We start from the raw sequence: 24,426 nt of genomic DNA on the forward strand, positions 1-24,426 counted from the left end.
ACTTTTTCATTGAACAAGGCTGTATATTTACAAATCGCTTAGTTTTGTAATGTAACTTTCCATTCAATTACCTGCTCCAAATATGTGCATGAAAATAAATGTAAATTTACAAAATATTTTTATCTGTGAAAACTATAATACGTAGCGAATAATGTGTCTTCTTTGAAAAAGTCAGCTTGATATTTCTCCGATTGTTTTGTTTTTCCGATAGTCCATTGCAGAAATTAATTTTTTGGACGTCAACATGTGAAATGTAAAAATGAATCTTATCATTAACTTCACAGCTAATTAAGCTCGAGTTGACATCAAGACAGACACAAAATATAATTTTACATATTAAAAGATGTAATATTCTGTCATTACCAAAGAAATTACGACATGCTTAAACTTACGTCAAGTGTAAGTTCATTTTTTTACCAACTGGTTTTTGTCTTGTGCCCTGAGTCAACAATCAAAGTTAATAGCGATGGATAACGCGCAGTCATGAAAATCACTCCACGCTCAATGTCATCTTGATCGTGTTTTATACATTATTTCCTCGTTATGTTAAGACACACTTCCAATTTCTATACACACTTAGAAAAAATTCTGTAAATTTACGTCATCTGAGACCGATATTTTCGACCATCAAAAATAAAATATTTCTACAGTTGGTTGAACACATGATTCATGTATTCTGAAACATTGTGTTGAAACGTGTCGTTTTATATACCTGTGTGAAAAGCTGTCCGTGTTTGCTACAGATTTAAGTCATTCCTATAAACTACTGTCATTGACGAGTTACTTGTTTGTGAACTGCGTCACATATAAATTTGCGTCACATGTAAATTTTGTATTTTTTCTTCGATCATTGTCCGGAGTGCACATATATTCATACCTATACTACTGAAGTGATGGACTAAATCAAGTCATATTGTCACGAAATCAGAAAATTCAAGAAACACCGCGATCAAAATCCGGTCGCATCAAATCAACAGCTCAGCGATCATGAAATTGTCAAGGTTCGTCGCCTGCACTTTGCACCAGTAGACTTGCGGCGCATTAAATCACTCGATGTAGTGCAACCTTTTGTAGCTTTGAACTTGATACCACGAATAGCTTTAGCTCACGCATTGACGATTTTCTTTTATTTCTTGTTTCCATTGTCATGGTTGCTGTTTTTGTCATTGTTTTTATTTTGTTTTGTTTTGTTTTGTTCTGTTTTACAGGTGTACCGCAACGAGGGTCCCACGCCATTCCGACCGTCTATGCCGAGCTTGGTCAAGTACAAAAGTGAGCTTCGGAAGGATTTCTTTGGAGATTTGCCAGGTGTCGTCGGAGTGTAAGTTGACCTTTAAAAACAGAAATCAATGTGAACCAAAAAAAATAGTTTATCAAATACGTCATTTTCTTGTGTTTTAAAGCAATTTTTGAGCTACCCTAATATTACTTGCCTGCGACGAACGGAAAAACGGTGTTGCCTATAAACGCGATAAAGGTGAAGGTACTGCCGCACGATTCAACCGGGTCGCCTGAGCTGTCAATGGTGCTGCACCGGTACAGACACAGGCCCATTCGTTTGTTGTCAATTTGTATATTTTTGCTTATACGCACGTTCACGTTCGTAGTTTCACTTTTCGATGCGGTTTTATCTAGTGGTATTTCATTTGTTTTCTTTACTCATTACTTCTGGTAGATAATTATGTTCGGTGAAAGCCTGCATACTACGGTGTCACGTAATGTGAAAATATTATCAATGAAATGGTATTGCTTCAACAGATCAATCACGTGCTTCGGGCTTGGTATGGAATAGTATTTATATGATTTTTGTGAAACCGATTTCAGCGATGTGATTTGATTTTACTTCGCGACTATAAACTAATCAAGATTGACTCTTAATGAAGAGGTCGTAATGCAAAAATCCTTCACAGGCTTCTATGAAAATAGAGAAGCTAACATAAACCCGAAATAACCGATACAACCGATCGTAAATTGGCCTTTTAGAACAAATTGGATCTGGTGGTACGTTCGCTCATTGTAAATCAAGCTATGTAGCGCTTGTATTAGGGTATATAAGTCCTCACAAATTATTAAAAGATTTGACTGATGTCCAGTTCTCTTTTTCACGTGAATACTTTCTTAATTATGGGACGCCATTCCAAAACTTATCTTCTGGAGGAAAAAATTCTAAAATATGATCAGCATGCAATTTTCAGCTGTATGACATAACCACAAATACATCTAAATTAAAGTTTTCTGAAATGTATGGTATCAAGGAGTATCAAAGAGAAAAACTCATAAGGCCTGTTTGTCTTTTTTTCGTACCTTTTACACCTGCATTAGTTACTTATTCCTGAATATAGTTACTGGTTCATAGTCTAGTTCCAGAATCAAGCATTTAGTTCCAAATAGAGGAAGAATATTCTGCTTATATACTCGAACGAAATGACATCAATTTTGTATATAAATCAAACTGTCTCTTAGTTAACCTGTTAAAAAGAAATTTAATCAAAAATTATTAACTAGAAAATTACCGTAAATTAAAAGATGAAAAGTATCATTACTACATCACTTAACATGTAGCATCATACAGAAAGTAACCAAAGAGAAACAATAAACATTTAATGTTAAACAAAATGTTAACATCAGTTTTGTGGAGCATTATAAGTGACTTTGGCAATATATTCCTTTCAGTGTCTCCATTATTTAGTCGTGAATACGCCTTACTTCACTATTAGGCGTTTTCTGAACGTTTTCTAAAATGCTTGATAAGTAAAGAAAGTAAAAATTTGATGCTTTCTTCATTCTAGCCTGCGTCGTTGACTCGTTCAGCTCAGACCGAAATCCAGGTCCAGAATCCAATTCTAGGGTTCGGTTCTGAAATGCATTTTCATAATTCAAGGTCTGTTTTTTTTCATTTCCAGAAGCCAGATTCAGTTCCTTGTCCAGAAGCCAAGGCCAGATTTGAGTACCAGAGTTCTGAAACTGAAATCGAATTTCAGAACATGATTCTAAGCCGAGATTTTGGAACCGTATCATGGATTTGAGATCAATATCTTGATTCTAGACTTGGACTTTGGATCTGAATTTTGAAAATGAATTCTGGAACTGAAATCGAGGCTCAGACCAAAACTTTAGTTCCAAAATACCTGTCCGAAATTCAGAAATAAAATACAGTTTCAGAGTTCTGAACCTGATGCTCTGGAACTTCAGATCGAAATTCAGAAACAGTGCGCACATCCAATATTGTGTTATATTTCCAGAGTTCAGTTCTAAATTGCATTCCAGAATTCAGGTTCAGAATTCTAGACCAGAATGCAAGTCTAGAATTTAGTTTAAAAATTCAGTTCAACAATTCTATAAGAGGAACTGAATTTAGAAATTAGATTCGGAGGATTTTTGAACTAAATTCCGGATCTGGAATTTAGAACCGGATTTTTGAGCTAAGTTCTGGAATTCAGGACAGAATTTTTGGGCTGAATTCTGGAATTTAGAACAGAATTTCTGGTTGTAAACGGAATCCTGGACCGAAATCCTGTAACTAAAATTCAGCTGCGGATCAGAATCCAGGTTCAGAGTTCAGTGCTAGGATTCAGGTTTATAATTCAGTGTCGAACCGGGATCCGTCCCTCGAATTCAGTTCCAAAACACAGTTCAGTTTATCAGTTACACAATTCAGTATTCAGTTCTAGAATTCAGTTTCGGAATCCAGCTACCGAGTTCAGATTCAGAATTCAATTCCAAAATCTAGAATCAAAATTGAGTTTCAGAATTCAGTTCAATAATTCGGTTCTTGAATTCCAGTTCCAGAATCTAGATTAACTTTAAAGATACTGATCGGTCCATTTTGTTCGTATTCATGGCATCTGGTTATGTCTCTGATATTACCCACCCGCTTTTTCGTTTCGTTTTCGACACATTTATTCTGAGTTTCTAATGTCACCCCGCGGCAACAAACAACATGAATCACTAAGAAGACGTAAATTAAATTTCAGTAGATAGTAGTCATTTAGTGGATTTCAGTTTCACAACCGGTTTGTGTTTAGTGTTCATGACTATTTTACTTTTATACGTTATGTGCCCTAGGCACAAACATAGATTAACACCTACATGATTGTGCTTCGATGCCCAACAAGCGTTTTGCAAATAGCATTGACTGTCCGCTAAGCGATTTATGTTAAATTGCGAGGTTTCATTAGAAGAACGTAGTAAAACGTTCACAAAATGTACTATTCTGTAGAATCGTAAATAACTATTATGGAATAACTGGTTTTAGAATGAATGAATTTCTACACCTAAAATATCAAAGGCAAACAATTTATTAGATTTAGTAGTAAAGCCTGATCCATTTAGCAATTGGAATAACATAATTGGTAAATATTTCAAATCGAAATAAACATATTGAATGTTCATTTTGTTATATATAAAAAAATTCACCTTATACATGAATACGATGATAACTTTACGTCAGAGATGTCCATCTCCTGTGACGAAGCGAGTGTTTATTATCTTTCAACTCTAGCACTGAATCACACCAAATTTCTAGAGCAGAGCTCTGCAATTCTCTGAGGTGGGGTAAGATATTTTCTCCAAAGTGTGCACGCCGGTGAGAACTCTGGTGTACGGTTCGCAAAAGAGAAGCTTGGGGCACGCATATTTAGCAAAAGCGTAATTTATCGTTAAAATTTAGTTTTTTCTTGCTGCGAAAAAGATTGTCAAAGCAAGGCCATCATCACCTCCTGGAAATTTGAAAATTAAATCACAAAAGTGTTCGCTCACTAGCACGCACCAGTGGTCACTTGGGTGTATTTAGGCCAGAACGCGTGAGAGAATGTGTTCCACTCACGCCAGCTGCTTCAACCACAAGCACACAAGGGGACAGGTGTAGCGTGATGGGATAGTCGATGCCTTTCACGCAGCCCACCTGGGTTCGATTCCCAACCCCGCAAATAGGGTCAGAAAGATTTTCTGGTCCGAAGAGGCGAATGACCTAAGATGTTAAAGCCTCTATAATGGAAACAAAAAAAAAACCACAAGCACACACTCAAATTCTGTCTATTCGACACTGAGAAGAAGTGCGCTTTCCTTTTTGTGTGATGTTCGTTTCTTGCATCCCCTGTGTAGACAAGAATATTACACCAGCGTGTATCACTCTGGTGAAATGCCATCACTGCTTTACGTAATAATTTATTACTAATATTGATGTTAAATTTACTGTCGGTTTGTGGTTATGACTACTGCAAATCACCTTAACTTAGATCCAGTGGTCAAAATAAATCCTTCCAACTAGAATACATACGAGTTGTATCATTATTGTAAAGTATACCCGACTAATTTTGACCAAACATACCTACAAACGTTAATCCATTTAGTGATTGTACCGACGACCCTTTCATACGAATTGTACAGAATCATACACTGATAACTGATCAACCAAACGTTGCTCGTGAAATAATTAAGAAAGCATTGAAATACCAATCATTTTTTCTAGGTTGTCAGAATTGGCTGGATAGGGGGGACCTATTAAAATGTCAAGTTCTCGGGTTGGTGATTCAATGCATAGGGCGCTGGTCTTTAAATCCAGTTGTCGTCGTATGTTCGAGCCCTGACCTGGATGGATTCGTAGTGTCAGTAGGATCGTAATACTAGCCATACAATGATTCTGTACGCTATGAATCGGGTGCGAAGTCTGTTGAAACAGAATGGCAAAATTCCACAAAAAGAAGTGTAATGCCAAGACTTTGTTAAGATGCCAAGTTGACTAAAAAATATTTCGTGGAGAATATTTTATCTGTTCCTGTGGTTTGACGAACGACATTCAAATCGTAGCCGGGACCTTCAACCAGAAAATGTATATGCGAGAGCTTCAGTAAAAACGTTTGTTTCCTTTCTTTTAGGAACACATTTATTCCGTTCTCTTCTGGACGGATTTGGTAGTATGAAAAAAAAAAAACACGGAGCTGTATGTCGCGAACAAAGTCCAGATGACGATTAATGACATGAGCTCCCTCATCAAACCAGACCTTCGCTTAATGTCAGCGTGATGTTCCAGGTTAACTGGCGTTCTGCGGCGAGGAAAGTAACCATGTAGCCTGTACAAAGTTTGATGAATGAAGTCAAATGAAAGGCTCGGAATTTTGCATTCACTAATAAATGAGAAACTAGAGTGAATATTTGTTCTCAGTTTTGTATAAATTGGTCACGTAAAAGAAATGCGTTGGTTCTTGTTTAATAAAAAGCTTGACCGATTTGCATTCTTCCTTGTCTAATAATTTTATCAATGTAACGCCCTTTGAGTGTAACAAATTGATCAATTACTTTCAAAGCAGTTGTAATTTGAAGATTGAAGGAGAACAGCAAAAAAAACATTTCGTCGTTGTTGTTTATAAATTTGACACCTCTTCAGAAATATGATAGTTACATTTACTAATTGTAACATCGAAACTAGAATTAAAATCTTGAGAATTTGAGGAATTCATTTTAGTTATATGATAAGGTTTTCGATCTGTAAACTAATAGACATTGAGAACGAAATCACACTTTCGCTTATTACAATAATAACTGGGAAATCATATTCTTGTGTACTGCTCGTAACACTTCTGACGTATATTTTATATACAATTGCGTATCCGTGCCCGAAGTCATGGCTTACATTTAGCAGCTTCGGAAAAAAAGATACGCAGACAAAATGAATCTTGAATCTTTATGCCCAGTCAACTACTGTAAAATGTTGTGTACGTTGCTTGCGACATGTCCCTATTATATTTTTCTGTTCATTTTCTTTTATGGGGCGTAGAGTCGCCTTGAACTTAGTGTAACTTTTATCAGCACCCAAGATGAAAGTAGTTTGGAAAAGAAACGATGTGACGAATAGCAGAAATGAAAATTATGTGACTCGAACCCGTAGCATTTCCTATCCGGGGAAGTCGTTTTGCCAGATCGTTTTCCAATCTCGTCTCCTCCTATTATTTTCGTCATTTTCCTTATAACGTAGAACTGATAATTCCTTGAATTGATAATTATTAATTTTTAATATTTTTTCTAGTCACGGAGAACCATGGCGAGAATTCCGTTCACGTGTGCAGAAGCCAGTTTTGCAGCTTTCCACCGTTCGCCGATATGTAACTCCGCTGGAACAGGTAACCGAGGAATTTATCGATCGTTGCAACCAAATGCTTGACAGCAACCAGGAGCTACCCGATGATTTTGATAATGAGATTCACAAATGGTCCCTAGAATGTATTGGGCTGGTAGCTTTGGATGCTCGTTTGGGGTGCTTGGAACCCAATTTGGATCCGAATTCGGAACCCCAGCAGATTATCAATGCGGCCAAATATGCACTACGAAACGTTGCTACGTTAGAGTTGAAAGCACCCTACTGGAGGTATTTCCCAACCCCACTATGGACAAAATACGTAAACAATATGGATTACTTCGTGAAGTGAGTATACACGAGAATTAACAGGCACCATGACATGAAAACTGATAACACTTTCCCCTGTCTAGAGTTTGTATGAAATATATTAAAAATGCCACCAGTCGAATGAAGCTGAACGAAGGTCGGGCCTTGGATGGTGAGCCATCGCTGTTGGAACGCGTAATCAAAAGTGGAAATAACGAAAAATTGGCAGTAATTATGGCACTCGACTTGATCTTGGTCGGCATCGATACCATATCGATGGCAGTTTGTTCAATCTTGTACCAGCTGGCAACACGACCTGTGGAACAGCAAAAACTGTACGAAGAGCTGAAACGAATTATGCCGGATCCTAAGACTCCCTTAACGTTTCAATTGCTGGACCAGGCTCACTACCTAAAAGCATTTATTAAGGAAGTTTTACGAGTATATAGCACCGTTATTGGCAATGGCCGAACCTTGCAGGAAGATACGGTCATCTGCGGATATCGAATTCCAAAAGGGGTTAGTGACATCTTACCATAAATCCAATACGAGTACAATTAAACAACACTTTTTTACGTCCATCTCTAGGTCCAGTGCGTCTTCCCCAATCTTGTCACTGGAACGATGGAAGAATACGTAACTGACGCTCAAAGTTTCAAACCGGAACGCTGGTTGAAGCCCAGCCAGGGTGGAACTGGAGATAATCTGCACCCTTTTTCGACATTACCGTACGGATACGGAGCGCGGATGTGTCTCGGGCGTCGCTTTGCCGATTTGGAAATGCAAATTCTGCTAGCTAAGCTGCTCCGTTCGTACAAGCTTGAGTACCATCACGATCCATTGAAATATGTCGTTACCTTCATGTACGCCCCCGAAGGTGCCCTCAAGTTCAAGATGACACCACGTGAATGACTATCCGATGCACAGGTTCAGGTGAAAACGTACGGGTGCCCATAATGTTCACTAAAGTAACTCACCGGGGTTCGAGTTTAACCAGGTTTATTTTGTAAATATGCACTTAGCCTAATTTTATACTTCAAACATGTGTAATTTCAAGAACTTTCTAATAAATACCTTCGTAAAATTATGTTGTTTCGTTACGTAGGCACTGAGCAGGAATGTACATAATTTCGCAGAGCGTTGCAACTATGGGTATTGGTCCAATAGTCATCTAAGCATATCTGAAAACGATAGTTACTATTAGGGGACTAAAATACATGCAAATCGGAATTAAATTATTCTGGCTACTGACGTACTGAGCACTAACTTTAAACTTTGGGGCTTAGAAATACGCACCACGTGAGAAATCAATATAACAATTTTTGAAATACAAATGACATAATTTTATAGATTTGTTTGTTATGACGTATATGTCACCTCGAACGTAGCTCAACATTTATCAGTATCCAACGATATACTGTCTGGAAATGGAATGATGAAATAAATATCTGAAGCAGAGCTACCAAAAAAAATCAATCAGTTCTTGTTTTCTTTGAAACATTCTTAAAATATTGTTTTTTAATTTTTTTTTCTTTATCATAGCTCTTCCTAACAGAGTCTCGAGTATCCACGAATAAAAGGGTGTCTGGTCATTTGGTTTCAAATGAACGGAATAACTGGAATCATGGCAGCAGTGGAGCTCCTCTTGTTTATATCTGTTCCTTCTGTAATAACTTCAACAAATTTCCAAAGATCTTTGAAAAGTGTCCAAAAAGATTTGAAATATAACAATTATTTTGTTTCAATGATTAAAAAGCATAAATAGGCCTAATAAACGGTCGTCACACAAATGTTTTCAAATCGTACGGCATCAGAGTGTATTTTGCTTGAATCTCATTGAATTCTAAAAAAAATGTATGAGTTAGCGTAATTCATTCGTTCGTTGATGCAAGACCGAATGAATAAGAATCGGCCTATTCTGCTTTGCAATACTACACTCAAAAAAATCCACACGTTAAGCTTATGTGAAAAAACACGTAGATTCCCAAAATTGCTTTGTCATCGGAGTTTACGTGATCTTCTTAACAACCATCGGATCATGATTGAATATGAAATGAATCATATGTCAGCATTATTGCTGTTGTCACATATATTTTATGTGTCACGTACATACTTGAATTCATTTTGTCATGTTCATTTGGTGCTCGCAATATGGCGTCTATTGAAAAACTTCGATCAACATAGGCCAAATCCTTTTTGGCCCTTCTACGGTATGTATCACAATGATTTCAGGGTAAACAATTGCTCATTGATTTTATCGACAGCTAATTTCTATTATACTTTCAGATCTAATATTAGTACCGAGCAGAAGAATAATTTATAAGCAAATGTACCATTTTTTGAGTTTACTGAATGGCTCGACGAAACCAACCTTCAACAATTTATATGCATGACCCATTGGTATTACGCGAACTCTGTGCATCAAAAATACGAGACTGAAACACAATTCAATTTTGTTTTTTTTTCTACAGTGGAGTCCAAAAGGCAAAACCTCTAAATTGTTTTCCAGCACATCAATCTTCTGAAAGTGGATCAATAAAATCACATCCTGAACTATTAGTTCCAGCTGAATGCATTCCTTAAAGGAAACAACGTTTGCTTCAGTTTAGCTGCTTAGAAGGGATTTTCACCAGTAATTCAACAGAAACGAAATTTTATGTCATTTAAAAGTAAAATTTTCAGAATGTCTGCGTGCAAACAAAATTTATCGCAATGTTTTGTCCAATAGACTATGTAATTTATTAGTTTTTAGTACCAACATACACAATTAGGATTTAATATAGACTATTAAGTAAAATTCTGGTAAAAAGTAAGTTCAGATGAAATTAATTTTACAGTACAATTTAAATGAGCTTCGTATAAATTTCACAAAACCATTATATAGAATCAACGAAAATAGTCACATAGATATTACGTGCTACAAAGGTGAACTAAGAGTTCATGAGTTCATTCTGTGCTATCTATACATCACAAAATTATTACAAGAAAAGTTCTGTGGATAAAAATCACATACGTTTTTACGTAGCATTAACGTGAAGATTTTTCTGAGTGTATTTTATGATTAGCATCATTAAATCGATAACTGCATTTTGGTTTCAAACTGGAGCAAGCGGTAATCTCAAATAAAACTAAAACTTTTTTCTTTAGCAGATGCAAGGGAAGAGATCATTAAGAATTGCTTGGAGACAACATTAAAAAGATCACACTTTTAATTAAAAATGATGAATGGAACTAAATCACTCTTTGAATACCTCGAAAAAAAAGTCCACGGGTATATCGTTATGGGTGTGTCATTCTCTATTACGCAGCCTGTCTTGGTTCGATTCCCAACCCTTCACATACACTATCGTTCGAAAGTATAAAGATATCATTGAAAAAATCATATTTTTGAGATTGTGATTGTTTTTTGTTGAGTTCAACACCATGTTATAATTCAATCTTATATATGAAATAGAGAGCAAATTGTTTTGTGATAATTTTTGTTTATAAATTGCATACAAACATGTAAAAATACTGAAAATATCAGTTTTTTCATCAATGTGCTCACCACGTGCTTTGAAGAATGTATGGCAATGGCATACTTTTCACCAGCCGGTCGAGCTAGTCCTATAATAATTCGATCGGGTTTATTGCGGGGGGATTGCGGCGGCCAATCCATGATTTTAAGCACACCTTGGACCGTAGATAGTTCATGTACAGGTGGAAGGTATGCTTGGGATCATTATCTTGTTGTAATGATATTGTGGCGGTGTTCTTTGCTCACTATTCCTACGATTTTGACCAATTATTCAACACCATCGTAGATGAAACACCCTCACACCATCACCGATCAATTGCCAGGTTTAAGTGAGTCAATACTTTGTGGGTTATATTGCTCTTATTTATTTCGCCACCTGGATCCAAAAATTTTGAACTGACGCCGCGTGGAAATGTTCATAAAGTTTGATTTATCGATCCTTAACACAGATTTCCACTGATCTACTGACCAATATTTACTTTCTCAAGCAAACAATAATTTTTTTCGTTTGTTATGTTTGACGACCACCTGTTTTTTTCCACAGCAACGCGACCAAAACAACCATTCTCTCGCAAACGTTATTTGACTGTATCCATCAAAATTGAATTTGTCAGACTTTTGTTGATTCCAGCACATATGATTGCTGTTATTTCAAACCAATTTTGCTAGCTCATCAATGAAATTGTTGATCATAGGTCAGAGCGTTCTGAGTTGGTTTCGACAAACTGCTAAATGTGGTTTAAACTCCACACTTTGAAACACAAATAATATTTGCCATTTCATGAATCGATTTACCCACTTTTCTCAAATAAAAAGTTTTATGTACGTTTTTCACGTTTTTCGGATTTTTTTAGGCAGGGAATACGTACCACGTAACTTCAGAAATCTGCGTATAAAAACTACGTAACTTCGGAAATCCGCGTAGAAAAAATCCCGAAACTGATTTTTTTATGCCAAATGTTAAAGAAATGCATGAAACGTCCAGATCTGGTGTAATCTAAAAACAATTTTTTTTAACAAAAATAGACTTTGGGACTTTCTGAAATCGAACATTTTTTTTATGCCAAATGTCTTAGTCAAGATATGGTCTAATTAAAAAGAAAAGTTAAAATAAACGATACGCGGGTATCCGCGTAGAAAAAAAAAACTGCAAAACTGAAGAAATTTTTTTATACCAAAAGTCTTAGAAATGTTTGAAAAATCCAGATCTTGTGAAATCTCAAAAAAAGTCCAATAGAATAGAAAATGTATACAGGATTTTGTCAGAAAAGGCTATTGAACCCAATAAAAAGACTATTCGAAGCTAAAAAAATTCATATTGACAAAGTCCTTATACCTTTACACGATAGTGTAGGGTTAGAAAATGTTTCCAAACCAAGGAGCAGAAAAACACCAGATTAAAACATCTTTAGCAAAGAAACAAAAGAAACAATGCCGGGAAAACCCAAAGCGTTGATAAAATTCTTCGTTCTTTCAATCAATTGTCGTTGTTGCCCTGGAAAAAATTTGTACACGAAGAAAAATCCATTGCTGGTACCATGATTAAAAATCATGGAATCATAAATAATGTCTATCATGAATAGAAGTTCATTGATATCATGAACAACATCTTCCATGAAACTTTGCGTGATATCAATAACTTTGCTTATGAAATTCCATGAGAAGACATGGTTCATGATTTCATGATTAAAAAATCATGGTACCCGCAATAGGTATGTTTTCATTCGCATTTACAGCAGTTAAATCCCACACAATAGTTGGAAGTTTAACACCAGTTTGCACTATTAGTAAGGAAAGTTTGTATCTGTTTCCTTGTCTACAATAAAATTCATATTTTGAAACTTAATCAGAAGCAAGAACTCCCAACCCCAATATTAGCTACCAAAAGGTTTAAGAGCATTTTATCTAAGTTAGTTTTGATATTTTTACATGGTAAGTTAAAGGGGCAAAGGGTTACCCCCTAATTAGGCTAGGTGCACATAACCACTTTTACTTAAGTTTACGTTTCGTCTTATATCAAAGAAGTGTGTTGCAAAAAGCATTTACTTTACGTCTGCCTAACGGTTCATGTTGAATCATCAGATCAGAGGTAGCAGTTCAACATAAACTGCTACGCACTGATAAGTGTAATACAAAACGTAGACTTAAGTATTTTGACATGTTTTGAAGCTAACGACTCGACCTGATGGATTCGTATACGTGTTTGCACTTTTTACATAAGGAAAAATTAAGAACGCAAAGACTTCAAAAGAATTTGGGGGTTCCGTTCAATAACCTAGTTTTAGGTAAAGTAGCTCGAAATAGTTTCCGTGAGGCACATGCAAAAAATACTTAAAGATGAGTTTTATCTACTCAATGGTAAGTTTTATTTACTCCACAGTTGAGTCGTATTGACCCAATTTTAGGTTAATACGGCTTACCTAATTTTAGCTTATTGAACGAAACTCTCGTGTTGGGTGGTTTTGTTTTTTTTTTATATTTTGACACAAATGGAAGGAGTGAATGAAAGAAATGATTCAAAAGAACTTAAAATTAAGTAAAAAGAAGTCAAATAATAGATAGTTTTTATTTTCCGTATAGTATCAGCAAAGCAGCGGTTGGGAAAATTGTTCTGAAAGTAAAATCGCTGGGATTCGTGATCGCCCTGGCAAAGATACACACTTTAAAAAAAACCTGTGATTTTACATCTTATTAGATGCACATAAATGGAGCGTCGCAGTTCACGCAAATTTACGTGTCTAAAACTCCATGACATGAAATTCATTGAAATAAAAAAAAATACTGATAGCAACCGCCGCGGCTTGAACCGAGAATCATTGGATCGCAAAAGTACGTCTGTTAATCGACTGAGCCACAGATGCATGCATCTGCTTGACTGGAAAAAAGGTGCATTTAAATTCATACAGTCGCACCTGCTAGCAAAACGCAAGTTGCAGTCGAAACCAGTAAAATTCAAGCTCATCTAACATTAAGTCATCACAAACAAAATTTTCCGTCACTTGACAAATTAGGTCTTTATAAATTACATTGTATGAGGGATAAAGTCACCTGTGAAATTCAAATTTTTTTGGAGTGTAGGAAGCGCAAAACTGAGCAGAGAAATTGAACATGTTTAAAATAAGAAAACAGTTAGTAAATTTTCGAATTTGATTTACCATGATTTCTAGCAAGAATATGATTGCTCTAAACTAATTTCTCCGTTCAACATCATCAATGATCTTTATTTGATTTGATCAAAATTTTGGTCTAGTCAAATTAAAATATATTAGTTCAGACTGATTTTATTGCTAAAATAAACGAACTCTTTATTACATGTCAACCAAAGTTGAGTTGATGTTATCAGCAATGTCAATGTTGATTCAATCCTGATATCAAGACAAAATATTGGTTTAATTTACTTATGGTTTTATCTGTGTTATGATTCAACTAAGTTTAGTGTTGAAATGAACCGTATAAGTTTTATTTTTTATATGGCAGAGCAATTCTTTTCCACGCGAATAAACCAGAGTATTTCTCACTTCCGCGGATAAAGTTTGTACGCGTTTTATAAGGAAAATTTTATCTGCCTCTTTCATTGCTTAGATGGTTTTCCACAATTCAATGTATGTATTGATAATTATTATTGTGAAAATGGCATAACATTACATAACACTTGTTCTCTACAAAAAATACTTGATGCAGAGATCTTGAAACACCGAATCTTTGGACACTAATTTAAAAAAACAGGGCTTGACTGTGGTATGTGAATAATTCGATCATCAAGAATTTGAAAACGAATGTAACTCGAAATAAAAGTAGTATCTAAAATTTCCTTTCAAGTTAATTTGAAAAAAAAACAACCAAAATATATCATTTTACAAACAAAAGCGTGAGTTGAATATGCTAAATTTAGGTGCATTTATTAACTTTATCTATTTACTTTGAAATTATTTATCAAGAAAATGACAGGAACGCTCAAGTAAAATATTTGTTTTTTTATAAAAATGTTGATTGAAATAAACTAATCTTCTGAGAAAAAATTGTTACTATGTTATGGTCTGGTAGTTTTTTTTAATGGAGTGTAATGGGAGCCTAGTGAGCATCATAGTCTTATATCAACATCATACAGGATAATGTTTATGTTTCGTTGATCCCGACGAGCCTTAAAGAGAGGTTCGTATTTTAGCAGGGAAAGGCTAGAACCTGAACCCCATCGAGAGTTAGATAGAGGTTCTCAATGCTATGGTTGACAACACTGATTTCGTTAGCAGAAAAAGAACTATTTCAAAGCTCTGCACTGTTTACATCACAGCACTTGATTGGTTTGAGAAGACGAAATTAGATCGGATCAGTGGATGGAAGAAGGATTGCTGCCTCTACCGTGTGCTCACTTTGCTGAACGTCGGCTGAAAGGTACTCTCCCAAATCCCATACCGTCGATTTTCATCGATTGCGAACGAATTCGTGGGTAAATGTTAGACAGCACTCTTTGAGGAAATATGCCACCACAGACCGTCAAATCAGTCTAAGACACAATCGATCGAGACAATCTTTGAAAGATCATGCACGACTACGGATTTCCAGAAAAATTGATACTTGGTTACGATAGACCGAGTGATGTGCGTTGTTAGAGAACCGAAGATAAACTCTAGTCTCTTTTAAATCTCGCAGAAGATTGCGGCAAGGCCTTTCGAGTCTGTTATTCAACCTTACATTGGAGGATGTACTAAGAAAAGCGGAAATAATGGACAAGAGTCTCATCGATTTGGTTTCGCTGTTGACGTTGATAATATAGCACGTAACTTTGAGACGATGGAGGAAGCATACATCGGACTAAAAACTGTAGCCATATGAATCGGACTTGCGTCTTTGACGCAATTGTCAGCGGAGTCTGATACATTAAGGGTTTTCTAGTGGTATGAAAAAATTCTCTCTACATACCTTAAATATCTCCATATTCACACAACCTATGAAGTTAGCCGCTGTACTGCCACAGTGTTTCACGTTGTTATTGTTCGGCAATATTCTGTGTATTGAAGCACTTTGGAAACATGCGACAGAGGCCGACCTGAACACTTGTGCTAACTCGTAATTGCTGCCAGCTCGACTGATACTAATGAGCTGTAAAATTTTCGTCTGATCCAAAACTCCGTTTACCAAGGTCCCTGTAGCATTCATTGCACACTCCATGAAGCACTAAGGTAAAAACAATCCATCAATTAACGCCATCAGCCATCTACTAATTTGTCCACACACTTTTACGTACATTGCCTTTTTCGTGGATCACTCCCCGTTTTAATTCCTCGCCTCCATGAATTTCTCTACAGCCGTGCAACAGCGCTTCGTCGACCAGAGGTGGCATCCGACAGCAGTCTTTGGGGTGCTGATGCACGTTTTTTTTCGAAAAAAAATCATTAAATGTAAATAGGTTCGGACTATTGCAAGTTTTGCATTTCGCACATGATTTATTCTCTTTTTTTCCGTGCCGTCTTCGATCAATAAGAGAACAGCTTTTTAAATAGAACTGCTAGAGCAACTTAGTAGTTCAAATTGGAACGTTAAGCACCTTCCACATTTTACTACACTTAAGTGCTGTAATTTTAACAATTACTTCAAAGCGCAATGTCTTTTCTCAATTCTCAGACTAAACAAAATGCTCCAGTGCTATTGTTAATATTGTGAGTCTGACGATTAATTTAAGTGGAAGACGAAACAAAAAACAAACAGAATTCATATGTTTTATTAACTTCAAAACACAAAACGAATGTGCTTCAGAGCGGAAAACGAATGTGCTTTTGAATAATGTGCGACATCACTCACCACGTTCAGAGGCGGTCGCGAACAATCAACGATTCCGTTTGCCATAGCCTTGACACTGGGGTCATTGTGTAGTGCGAAAAGTAACCAAAATAGTGTGAAATTCCGTAAGACACTTATCTGCGGTATCTCGAGAAGACGAGGAATCACTCGATGCGGCAAAATATAACCGAACATGTTTCTCGTTGTTATCCAACTGCAGTGACAACAATAACTCAATTGTGAAGCAGTGATTTGGACCGGGTCAGAACTTTAATAGAGCTGATATTTTTATCTTTCAATTGGTCATTTGTAAACTGTCAGACACTTTTTCAAAAAGTCGGAGGAAACATTATCCATTGAATAACCTATATTGATGAGTATATATCACACATCACATCGGTTCATTTTCATTTTGTGATTGCGGTCTTTTGAATTATTACCTGATAACGAATGTTTTTGTCGACATTTGAATGAGGAGAATAATTTTGATTTGACTATCAAAGCGTGAATGTTTTTCCCATAATTGTTATTGCGAAAAAAAAAACAGATAGAAACATGGAAATGCTACTAGGCGACTGAGTTGGTAGGGTCTGTTTCATTTTTTAATGTTGTTTCGCTTAATGTTGGACTGAAGAGTAAATAGAGTGTTTAGTAGGTCAATGGTATATTCGTTCAATTTAATCGTTCTACATTCTTCGTACACACAGGCAAACATACAGCCAAATTGATGTAGTTTGGATCATTATGCATGAAAAAATGAAACAAAAACATGACTTAAATGACAGAACATGTAAATTTAATTTTATGTCTGTTCCGATGTAAAATTCATATAAATTAGTGGGTAAATTCGTACATATAATATCGCATTTATGTCAATGATCCTCCGTAAAAAGAACTAAGAAATCAATCCAAACACATCGAGCTCCCTGAGAGGATTCACCACTTCTCATAATAACAATGCTATTAAAAGATCATCTTAAGCTTATGAAACGCTATCACTATCCTATCATAATCATGATAAGTGGATCGCCATTTAGGATTTAATCGGCAATTTCTAGTCTGTCACCCTCAACGACCAGTAGCTCTGGAATCGAAACTCGTGTACGGAAATTATTGAGCGATTTACGAAGCACATAACAGTTGGATAAACTACAAAAAAACTGACGCAAAAGTTTCCAAAAAAATACTCACGTTCATTTTGTTGACCACAATTATAATATTATGCTATAGGTTTACTCAATAAAAAACAACAACAGTAAATAAAATGGCTTCCTTTCCTACGTGTTTGAAATTCTAGCATGGTAAAAAAGTAAGCTCGAGTATATGATTTAAAAAATTCATTCAAGAAAGTTCAAGTTTCTGATCTCCAGTAAAAAATACTTTTGTGTTGTTTCTCTTTATAAATTTTGAGTCAATGACAGTTTTAGTAATTATTAACTGCAAATAGTTAGAGAGAAAGATTGCTAAGAGCACCGTAATAAAAAGAGAAGTAAACAAAGAGAATCAGTTATTTGCATTTAAGTCGTAATGAAAATTTCATACAGAATTATTACACTGCATACTAAATTTTAGTGATTTAATTTATTAAAATCGTAACAAAAGAAAATTAGTTTTAATATAGTAAATACTTTTACAAAACTAGATATTGGATTTTCCTCAGTAGATTGATTTGTTTCAATAAAAATAGCAAATATTATAGTTTATTTGTTATTTGTTTCAATAAAAATAGCAAATAAAATACTTGTGCGTTCTTATCAATTTCTTGGTGATCAATTTCATAGTGAATTCAACCTGTAAAATCAGTTCAAATTAAACTAATTTCAGACAGAGGTAATGTTTACAGTACTTTGAATTTATCAATTTGCCAGTTGCAATAAATGATAAGATGTTAACTCAAAATGGTTTCCCAAGTAGCAAATGTAACTTATTGAACTTTCAAGAGGTTTTACAATTGATTTAGAAATGTTATTTATGTTTGATATGTGCAGAAAGATTTTTAAATATTTTAAAATTGGTCGTGCAACTTATCATTGTTAAGTTTCACAATACTACCGAAAAAATCACTGTAGAACAACTTTAAGTACATCAAAAACAATTGTGCAGAAAACCACCAACTTGTTTATGTTTCACTAAAATTCTGCAAAAAAATCACATCGTCATGTGAAACGGGAGTAACTATAACAATTGTGCAACTTATCAAAAACTTTCCAAACGGCTGTCATAATTGTTGCGGACACAATATACGACGAAATTGCTTTAAATCTCTTGTGGAAGAAAAATTAGTGAAATGATTGATGCACTCCGCAAGGCAAAAATGATTAGCCGAATTGATAACCTTGCTGTAAAAAATATATTTCTGCTGAGTCCGCATAGTTTTAGCTACCTCATGAATTTTTAGCTCAGTGTGTGCAGTTTTCTTCAGTTTTAGAAAAATACAATGATATAAAATTCAAAACTTGCAAAAAAGTTGTGCAAGATTTATCTGTTTGAATTGAACGCAAAACTTGCAGACATGACATTATTATCATAAAAGTTGCAGGAATACAGCATTACATACGCAATGAAAACAAACATCAATCAGATAAATTGTATTCGGTTTTCATCTCGCGAAAAAAATAAGCAGACCTGACATCACTTTTCAAAGATATTGAACGAAAAATTAATGTCATCATAGTTACTCCCATAGTTATATATTACCGCTTGTGCAACATGTTTTTGCAACTCCAGCACACGGACTTACCAAAATAATACCTACAGTGCTTATCACAAATCACTGATAAAAAAAACAAAACGTGGAGCATTTCTTTTCGAAATATTAACATGTTAATGTTTCCTGTTATTTAGATAATATATGTCATTACGTTGGGTGAACCATTTTCTATTCAACTCACTGTTACCATCGATGCCATATTGGAAAATATTCAAGCAAAATTCATGTCGAGATTTTTCAGGTTTAATTACACATTTGTTTGGTCAAAATCGTCTGAAAATTTTAAGAATGTTTGAATACACATATTTTAAAAACCATTCCGATGATTCTCATTCAAAATAATAGACTGTTATTTTCACAGAAATTGGTGCACAATCATCAAAACACGTTAATTCAAAGGCGCTTGAAAATTTCGGCCGTACGAATACATGTTTCATCATAAAAATGCAGTTCGTTGTCGATTTTTCAATTACAAAAAAAAAACAAAAGATCAATTCTACAATATGTTGCATTCTAATTTTTCATGAACAGATTACGCCGTTGTATTGAAAATCAAATGTGAAACTTATTCATTAGAAATTAAGTTTGCATGTTTTTGTAAACGTCATTCCATTTCTTGTTTACATTACGTAGTTGTTCTCACGAGTTTAACAATTGTTTTTTCACTGATTTTATTTATTGCCTTTGTGATGGGATCGAGGCATGAGTTTTTGTATCAGTTATATGTTGCACAACACAGAAAAATTTTCGCTTTTTCCATAACACAACAGTTATCAGAATAGTAATATAAACTAGCTTGATAAATTGCACAATCGGTAGAAAAATATAGGACAGCAACTTAACATGCTACTTGGGATTGTATTTCAACTTACGCTTATGTTTGTTAAAATCATACATTTTGTTTTGTTTTTAAGAGTGAAGTGATTTCTTTCAAAATAATTTGGAGGGTTGTTTTTGATACATTTTTTCTTCGTTATATACGTTTCTGTAGCAATTCCAATTAGTCACATTAACGAAATTCTAATCATTTGCATACCATAATCAAGACCTGGTACATTACTTTTTATTTTATTCAATGATTCAGCGCCCTTTTCAGTTCGGTCAAGATGAAAATATACTGCATCGAATGTTTTTTTTGTAAAGAGAATGTGTTACATGGTGCTATACTGTTTATAATATTATTAATTATAAAAACTTACACTTCATTTATGAAACGCGTGTACACTTTCTTGCTCATTAACAGGCGAAAAATTTCTCTGGTTTATAAAAAATGAACTGATACGATTCATTTGAACAACAAACTTTGTTTCATTACACAAATAAAGTCATAGATCAAAATTTCCAATAACATAAAGGTAAAGCAGGATTGAATCAACATGGATATTGACAATAAAATCAACTCTACCTTTGTTGATATGCAGTAAATAGGAGATTTATTTCAACAATAAAATCAGCTGGAACAAATATTTTTTTCATTTGGCTAGACCAAAATTTTTTATTGACATCTAACAGAGATAATTTTTGATGTTGAAGGGAGAAATTTGTTTGAAACAATCTAAGCTCAAAATAACCAAAAATTTAATTTAAAAATCTACTAACTGTTTTGTTGTTTTAAACAAGCTCAATTTTGCTGCGTGTACTTTTCATTTTATTTTCAGTGCAAACAATATCTAAATAACTCTCTATCGGTAAAATTTTAAATACATCCACTCATTTGCGAAATGGTTCGTAGCCTTAATGTTAACTAATCTGGTTGATTCCAGTACAAAGCAATTACAGACCCTAGTAATAATGAATGAGACCATTTCAATGGAATGTTGCAATGCACTTTCGCTCCCATATTCCGTATTATTATGATAGATCAGAGAGCGTTAAACATGCCGATAAATTATTTAATTTAATCTTATTGATATGTTTATATATATATATATATATATATATATATATATATATATATATATATATATATATATATATATATATATATATATATATATATATATATATATATATATATATATATATATATATATATATATATTTTTTTTTTTTTTTTTTTTTTTTTAAACTGTAACATTGTAACATTGAACAACTGTTTGGTTGGTTTCCCCTGACTCCGACAACAGTTTCTATGCGAACTTGTGTTTAAGATGTGCACTTTGTTGCATAACTTTCGGCGTTTCGTTGCATCTAATAACTGTGTATATCTCTATAAATCATGATTACAAGAGAATTTTGTTAACCCTTATGCACTCGAATGGGTACCCGGGTACCTTTTCGAATTTCAAAATAAGAAATTTCTGAGTTAGGTTTAAACTAAGATTCTGCAATTCGGTCAATTCCAAGAACTAGTTGGACCATAACTTCTCATGCTTTGACTTTTCATTTTACAGTAAGGGGGGTCGAATGGGGGGGCTCAAATTTTTTTTATTACGTAAACACCCGAATGGGTACCCGGGTACCCACAAATAAAAATGCTTGTAACTAAGGCAAATTCCATCCGATTTGAATTTTTTCAGTACGGGTAAATTCAGAAATTTATCCACTTTTCGATGGCCGTGTATATTGCTGTAGTAGGTTCTTCTGGTTCCCGTTAATCCGGATTTCCGTAGAATGTTCCGACACTTGTGTTTTCCACCATAAATGTCATTTACTAATTTGAAACTTTTCCAAACCAGCTATTTGAGAAAGGCCGTACCAAAATGAACCTTTTGTAGAAAAATGACGTCATCTAAAGGGTAGTTGGCCTATTCTGGACTTACTCTCATAGAACGAAAAAAAGGAAATATAAATGAGAACGAAACTGTTTGGGAAGTAACTTCGTGATGTTTCGAAATGTTTGTTGCCAGAATTAAAAATTGTATTGCGTGCTCCTCGCAATAGGCCTGAAGTACATAATAATTTTCAAACTGAAGATAAGAAAGTGAAGTATATAAGGGAACATACATAAAGTACGTCACGCGTTTAGGGGGGAGAGGTTTCAAAAATACGTGACAATACATGGTGAAAAGATTGAGAAATGCTCGACAAAGGGGGAAAGGAGTGGTAGAAAAATTCAAAATTTTATGTTACGTACATAACGGATGCCCCCTGAAATATATAAACATAACAACTCAGCATAGCACTTGATTTCATATAGCAATTCTTAGATAAGATTACAAAAATACGTGAAATCCGTGTATAAATGCCTCGATGTCGGAACTCATTTAGGATATCCGGGTTCCTGGGAACCAGGAGCACCATGTCCATCTTTATGGGTACCAATCCCAAAGAGCTTAAGTTCCTGAATCCAACAGTGCTAAAATTACTTCAATCGGTTGAAAAATGCTCAACTTACAGCGATTTAAAAAAATGGGTACCCGGGTACCCATTCGGGTGGTTAAAGGTGTTTTTTTTTTCGAGTGCACAACGGTTAATAGTATAACGAAATGAACATGACTGTTCACTGGTCTTACATTAACACATCATGGTCTGTTTGAACACAATTTAAATGTGAATCCGTTACTTCTGATGCTAACGAATATATTGGGTTCCAATATGATTAAATCGAATATTGTGGTTCATGACACTTGCAAGAACCTTTCGCATTATGTACTCTCTGTCACACGAACCTTGATAATAATATTAGGGAATTGTATTATTGTAAAATTAGAAAGTAGTATTCAAATTTCAGATGTCGGAAATGTGCTGCGTTTTGAACGCCGTAATGTAGCCTGGTTTGTGTGTTAGTTTCTTCCAGGGTTGCCAATTATGCAATATTATATTTTAATCAGGCAAAGCACATTTTACCCCTCCAAAAGATTTATTGAAGTGTTTATGCCCTCCCAATATTTTAGCAACAGGAATAAATATTTAAAAATTTAATAGAAATTTCTTATGATATAACACTTCTTTTCTGTTATCCCTGTAGTTCGTCTCCTAATCGTTCGTATTTCTTAACTAAGTTACACAATTTTTAAACTAATTTACAACAATGTGAAATGTGCTATACTTTATCACTTTCAAATGCGGGTTATTACTGGAATAGTAAGGAAAATGTTCGTGATCGTGTTAAAACGTTCGGAAAAGAAACTAAACTTGCTTACTTGGTTGCTTGTTATTTGCTCTTATCTCTCCGTTCTCTTTATAAAAATGTTTTATACATTGATGAGTTCAATGATCTGTAATAATAATTATTTTCTTTGCCCCCTTCAATATTTCATGGAACTTGCCGCCCCTGACAGATGGTTTATTAGTCATTATCCGAAAAATTTGTTACGAAAAAAATACAGACACTTTGTTGTCTCTAATGCTTTACATAGCTTTATTAGTAGTAGCAAAATATGATCAATGTGAAAGCAATAATTTTGTCTAAAATTACAGCAACTTTGATTTTACAGTAGACTATTGTATAATCAATGTATTCCTTTTGCTTTTTCGAATTTTCGATGCAAATGATTGATGAAAAATTATTCAATCGACCCGACAAATATATATTCAGGATTTTACTCTTCATAGTTAAAAACAAAGGGTACAGTATTATTAGTCTATTATTTACAGACTTCTCTGTTGCACAAAGAAATTTATTGTGCCAATAAAGGATTTTTGAAAGTTTTTGAAAAAATAATCCTTTTTTCTGAACTGAATTTACGACCAAGGTAAAACATAAAAAGCGAGAAGTCACTCGGCTGAATTTAGTTGTTTTCTTACATATAATGCGTTCGAGTGGGGTGCCCTTTATAGCACAAAATAATGCATTAATTCAACTAAAAGTGAAACGATGCCTTCCTTATTATCGTTAATTTTCAAAATAAAGGCAAGTTTCATTTCAAAATGTTTTACCGCTACCTCCAGTATTTTTAAGATTAGAACCTAGTAGCGATTCAGAAAAATATGTACAACAATCAATTATGAGATTCAAAGATGTTTTATGCTTGCGAAAATAGATTCAGCAATCTCTAAAAACTAAAGTTTGTTCCATATTGTGCTCTTGATCACTATTTTCGGTACTTCCAGAAACCGTGAACCGGTACAACTGAAATGAGTTTATTTGGTCATCAA

General features: G+C 34.6%; 2 protein-coding genes across 5 annotated transcripts in view; one reads left to right on the plus strand and one right to left on the minus strand.

Annotated features, from left to right (window-relative positions):
• The window catches only part of LOC131438076 (probable cytochrome P450 301a1, mitochondrial), a 42,256-nt gene extending 33,791 nt beyond the window's left edge, over positions 1-8,465 (plus strand). For all 4 annotated transcript variants that reach the window (XM_058607873.1, XM_058607875.1, XM_058607876.1 and 1 more), the window contains exons 4-7: positions 1,209-1,321; positions 7,025-7,420; positions 7,486-7,900; positions 7,970-8,465. In XM_058607873.1, the coding sequence (XP_058463856.1) occupies positions 1,209-1,321; positions 7,025-7,420; positions 7,486-7,900; positions 7,970-8,293 (1,248 nt within the window). In that variant the 3' untranslated portion in view covers positions 8,294-8,465. The remainder of the gene's footprint in view (positions 1-1,208; positions 1,322-7,024; positions 7,421-7,485; positions 7,901-7,969) is intronic.
• On the minus strand, positions 8,426-16,255 carry LOC131438077 (uncharacterized). The gene is made up of 3 exons (XM_058607877.1): positions 16,144-16,255; positions 15,819-16,073; positions 8,426-8,562 (listed from the first exon to the last, which is right to left on the minus strand). The coding sequence occupies exons 1-3, from the start codon at positions 16,237-16,239 to the stop codon at positions 8,479-8,481; spliced, it is 435 nt and encodes a 144-aa protein (XP_058463860.1). The 5' UTR covers positions 16,240-16,255; the 3' UTR covers positions 8,426-8,478.
• Positions 16,256-24,426: the final 8,171 nt, after the last annotated feature.

This window comes from Malaya genurostris, chromosome 3 (genome assembly GCF_030247185.1).
Source record: "Malaya genurostris strain Urasoe2022 chromosome 3, Malgen_1.1, whole genome shotgun sequence".
Taxonomy (NCBI): Eukaryota; Metazoa; Arthropoda; class Insecta; order Diptera; family Culicidae; genus Malaya; species Malaya genurostris.

Bases quoted from the DNA above. Each gene is read 5' to 3' on its own strand.
- LOC131438077 (XM_058607877.1), bottom strand. From the start codon at position 16,239: ATGCCACCTCTGGTCGACGAAGCGCTGTTGCACGGCTGTAGAGAAATT. The intron at 16,074-16,143 runs GTACGTAAAAGT...TTTTTACCTTAG, and splicing joins TGATCCACGAAAAAGGCAAT to TGCTTCATGGAGTGTGCAAT. The intron at 8,563-15,818 runs GTATGTAGAGAG...TATCGTTTTCAG, and splicing joins TGAATATGGAGATATTTAAG to ATATGCTTAGATGACTATTG.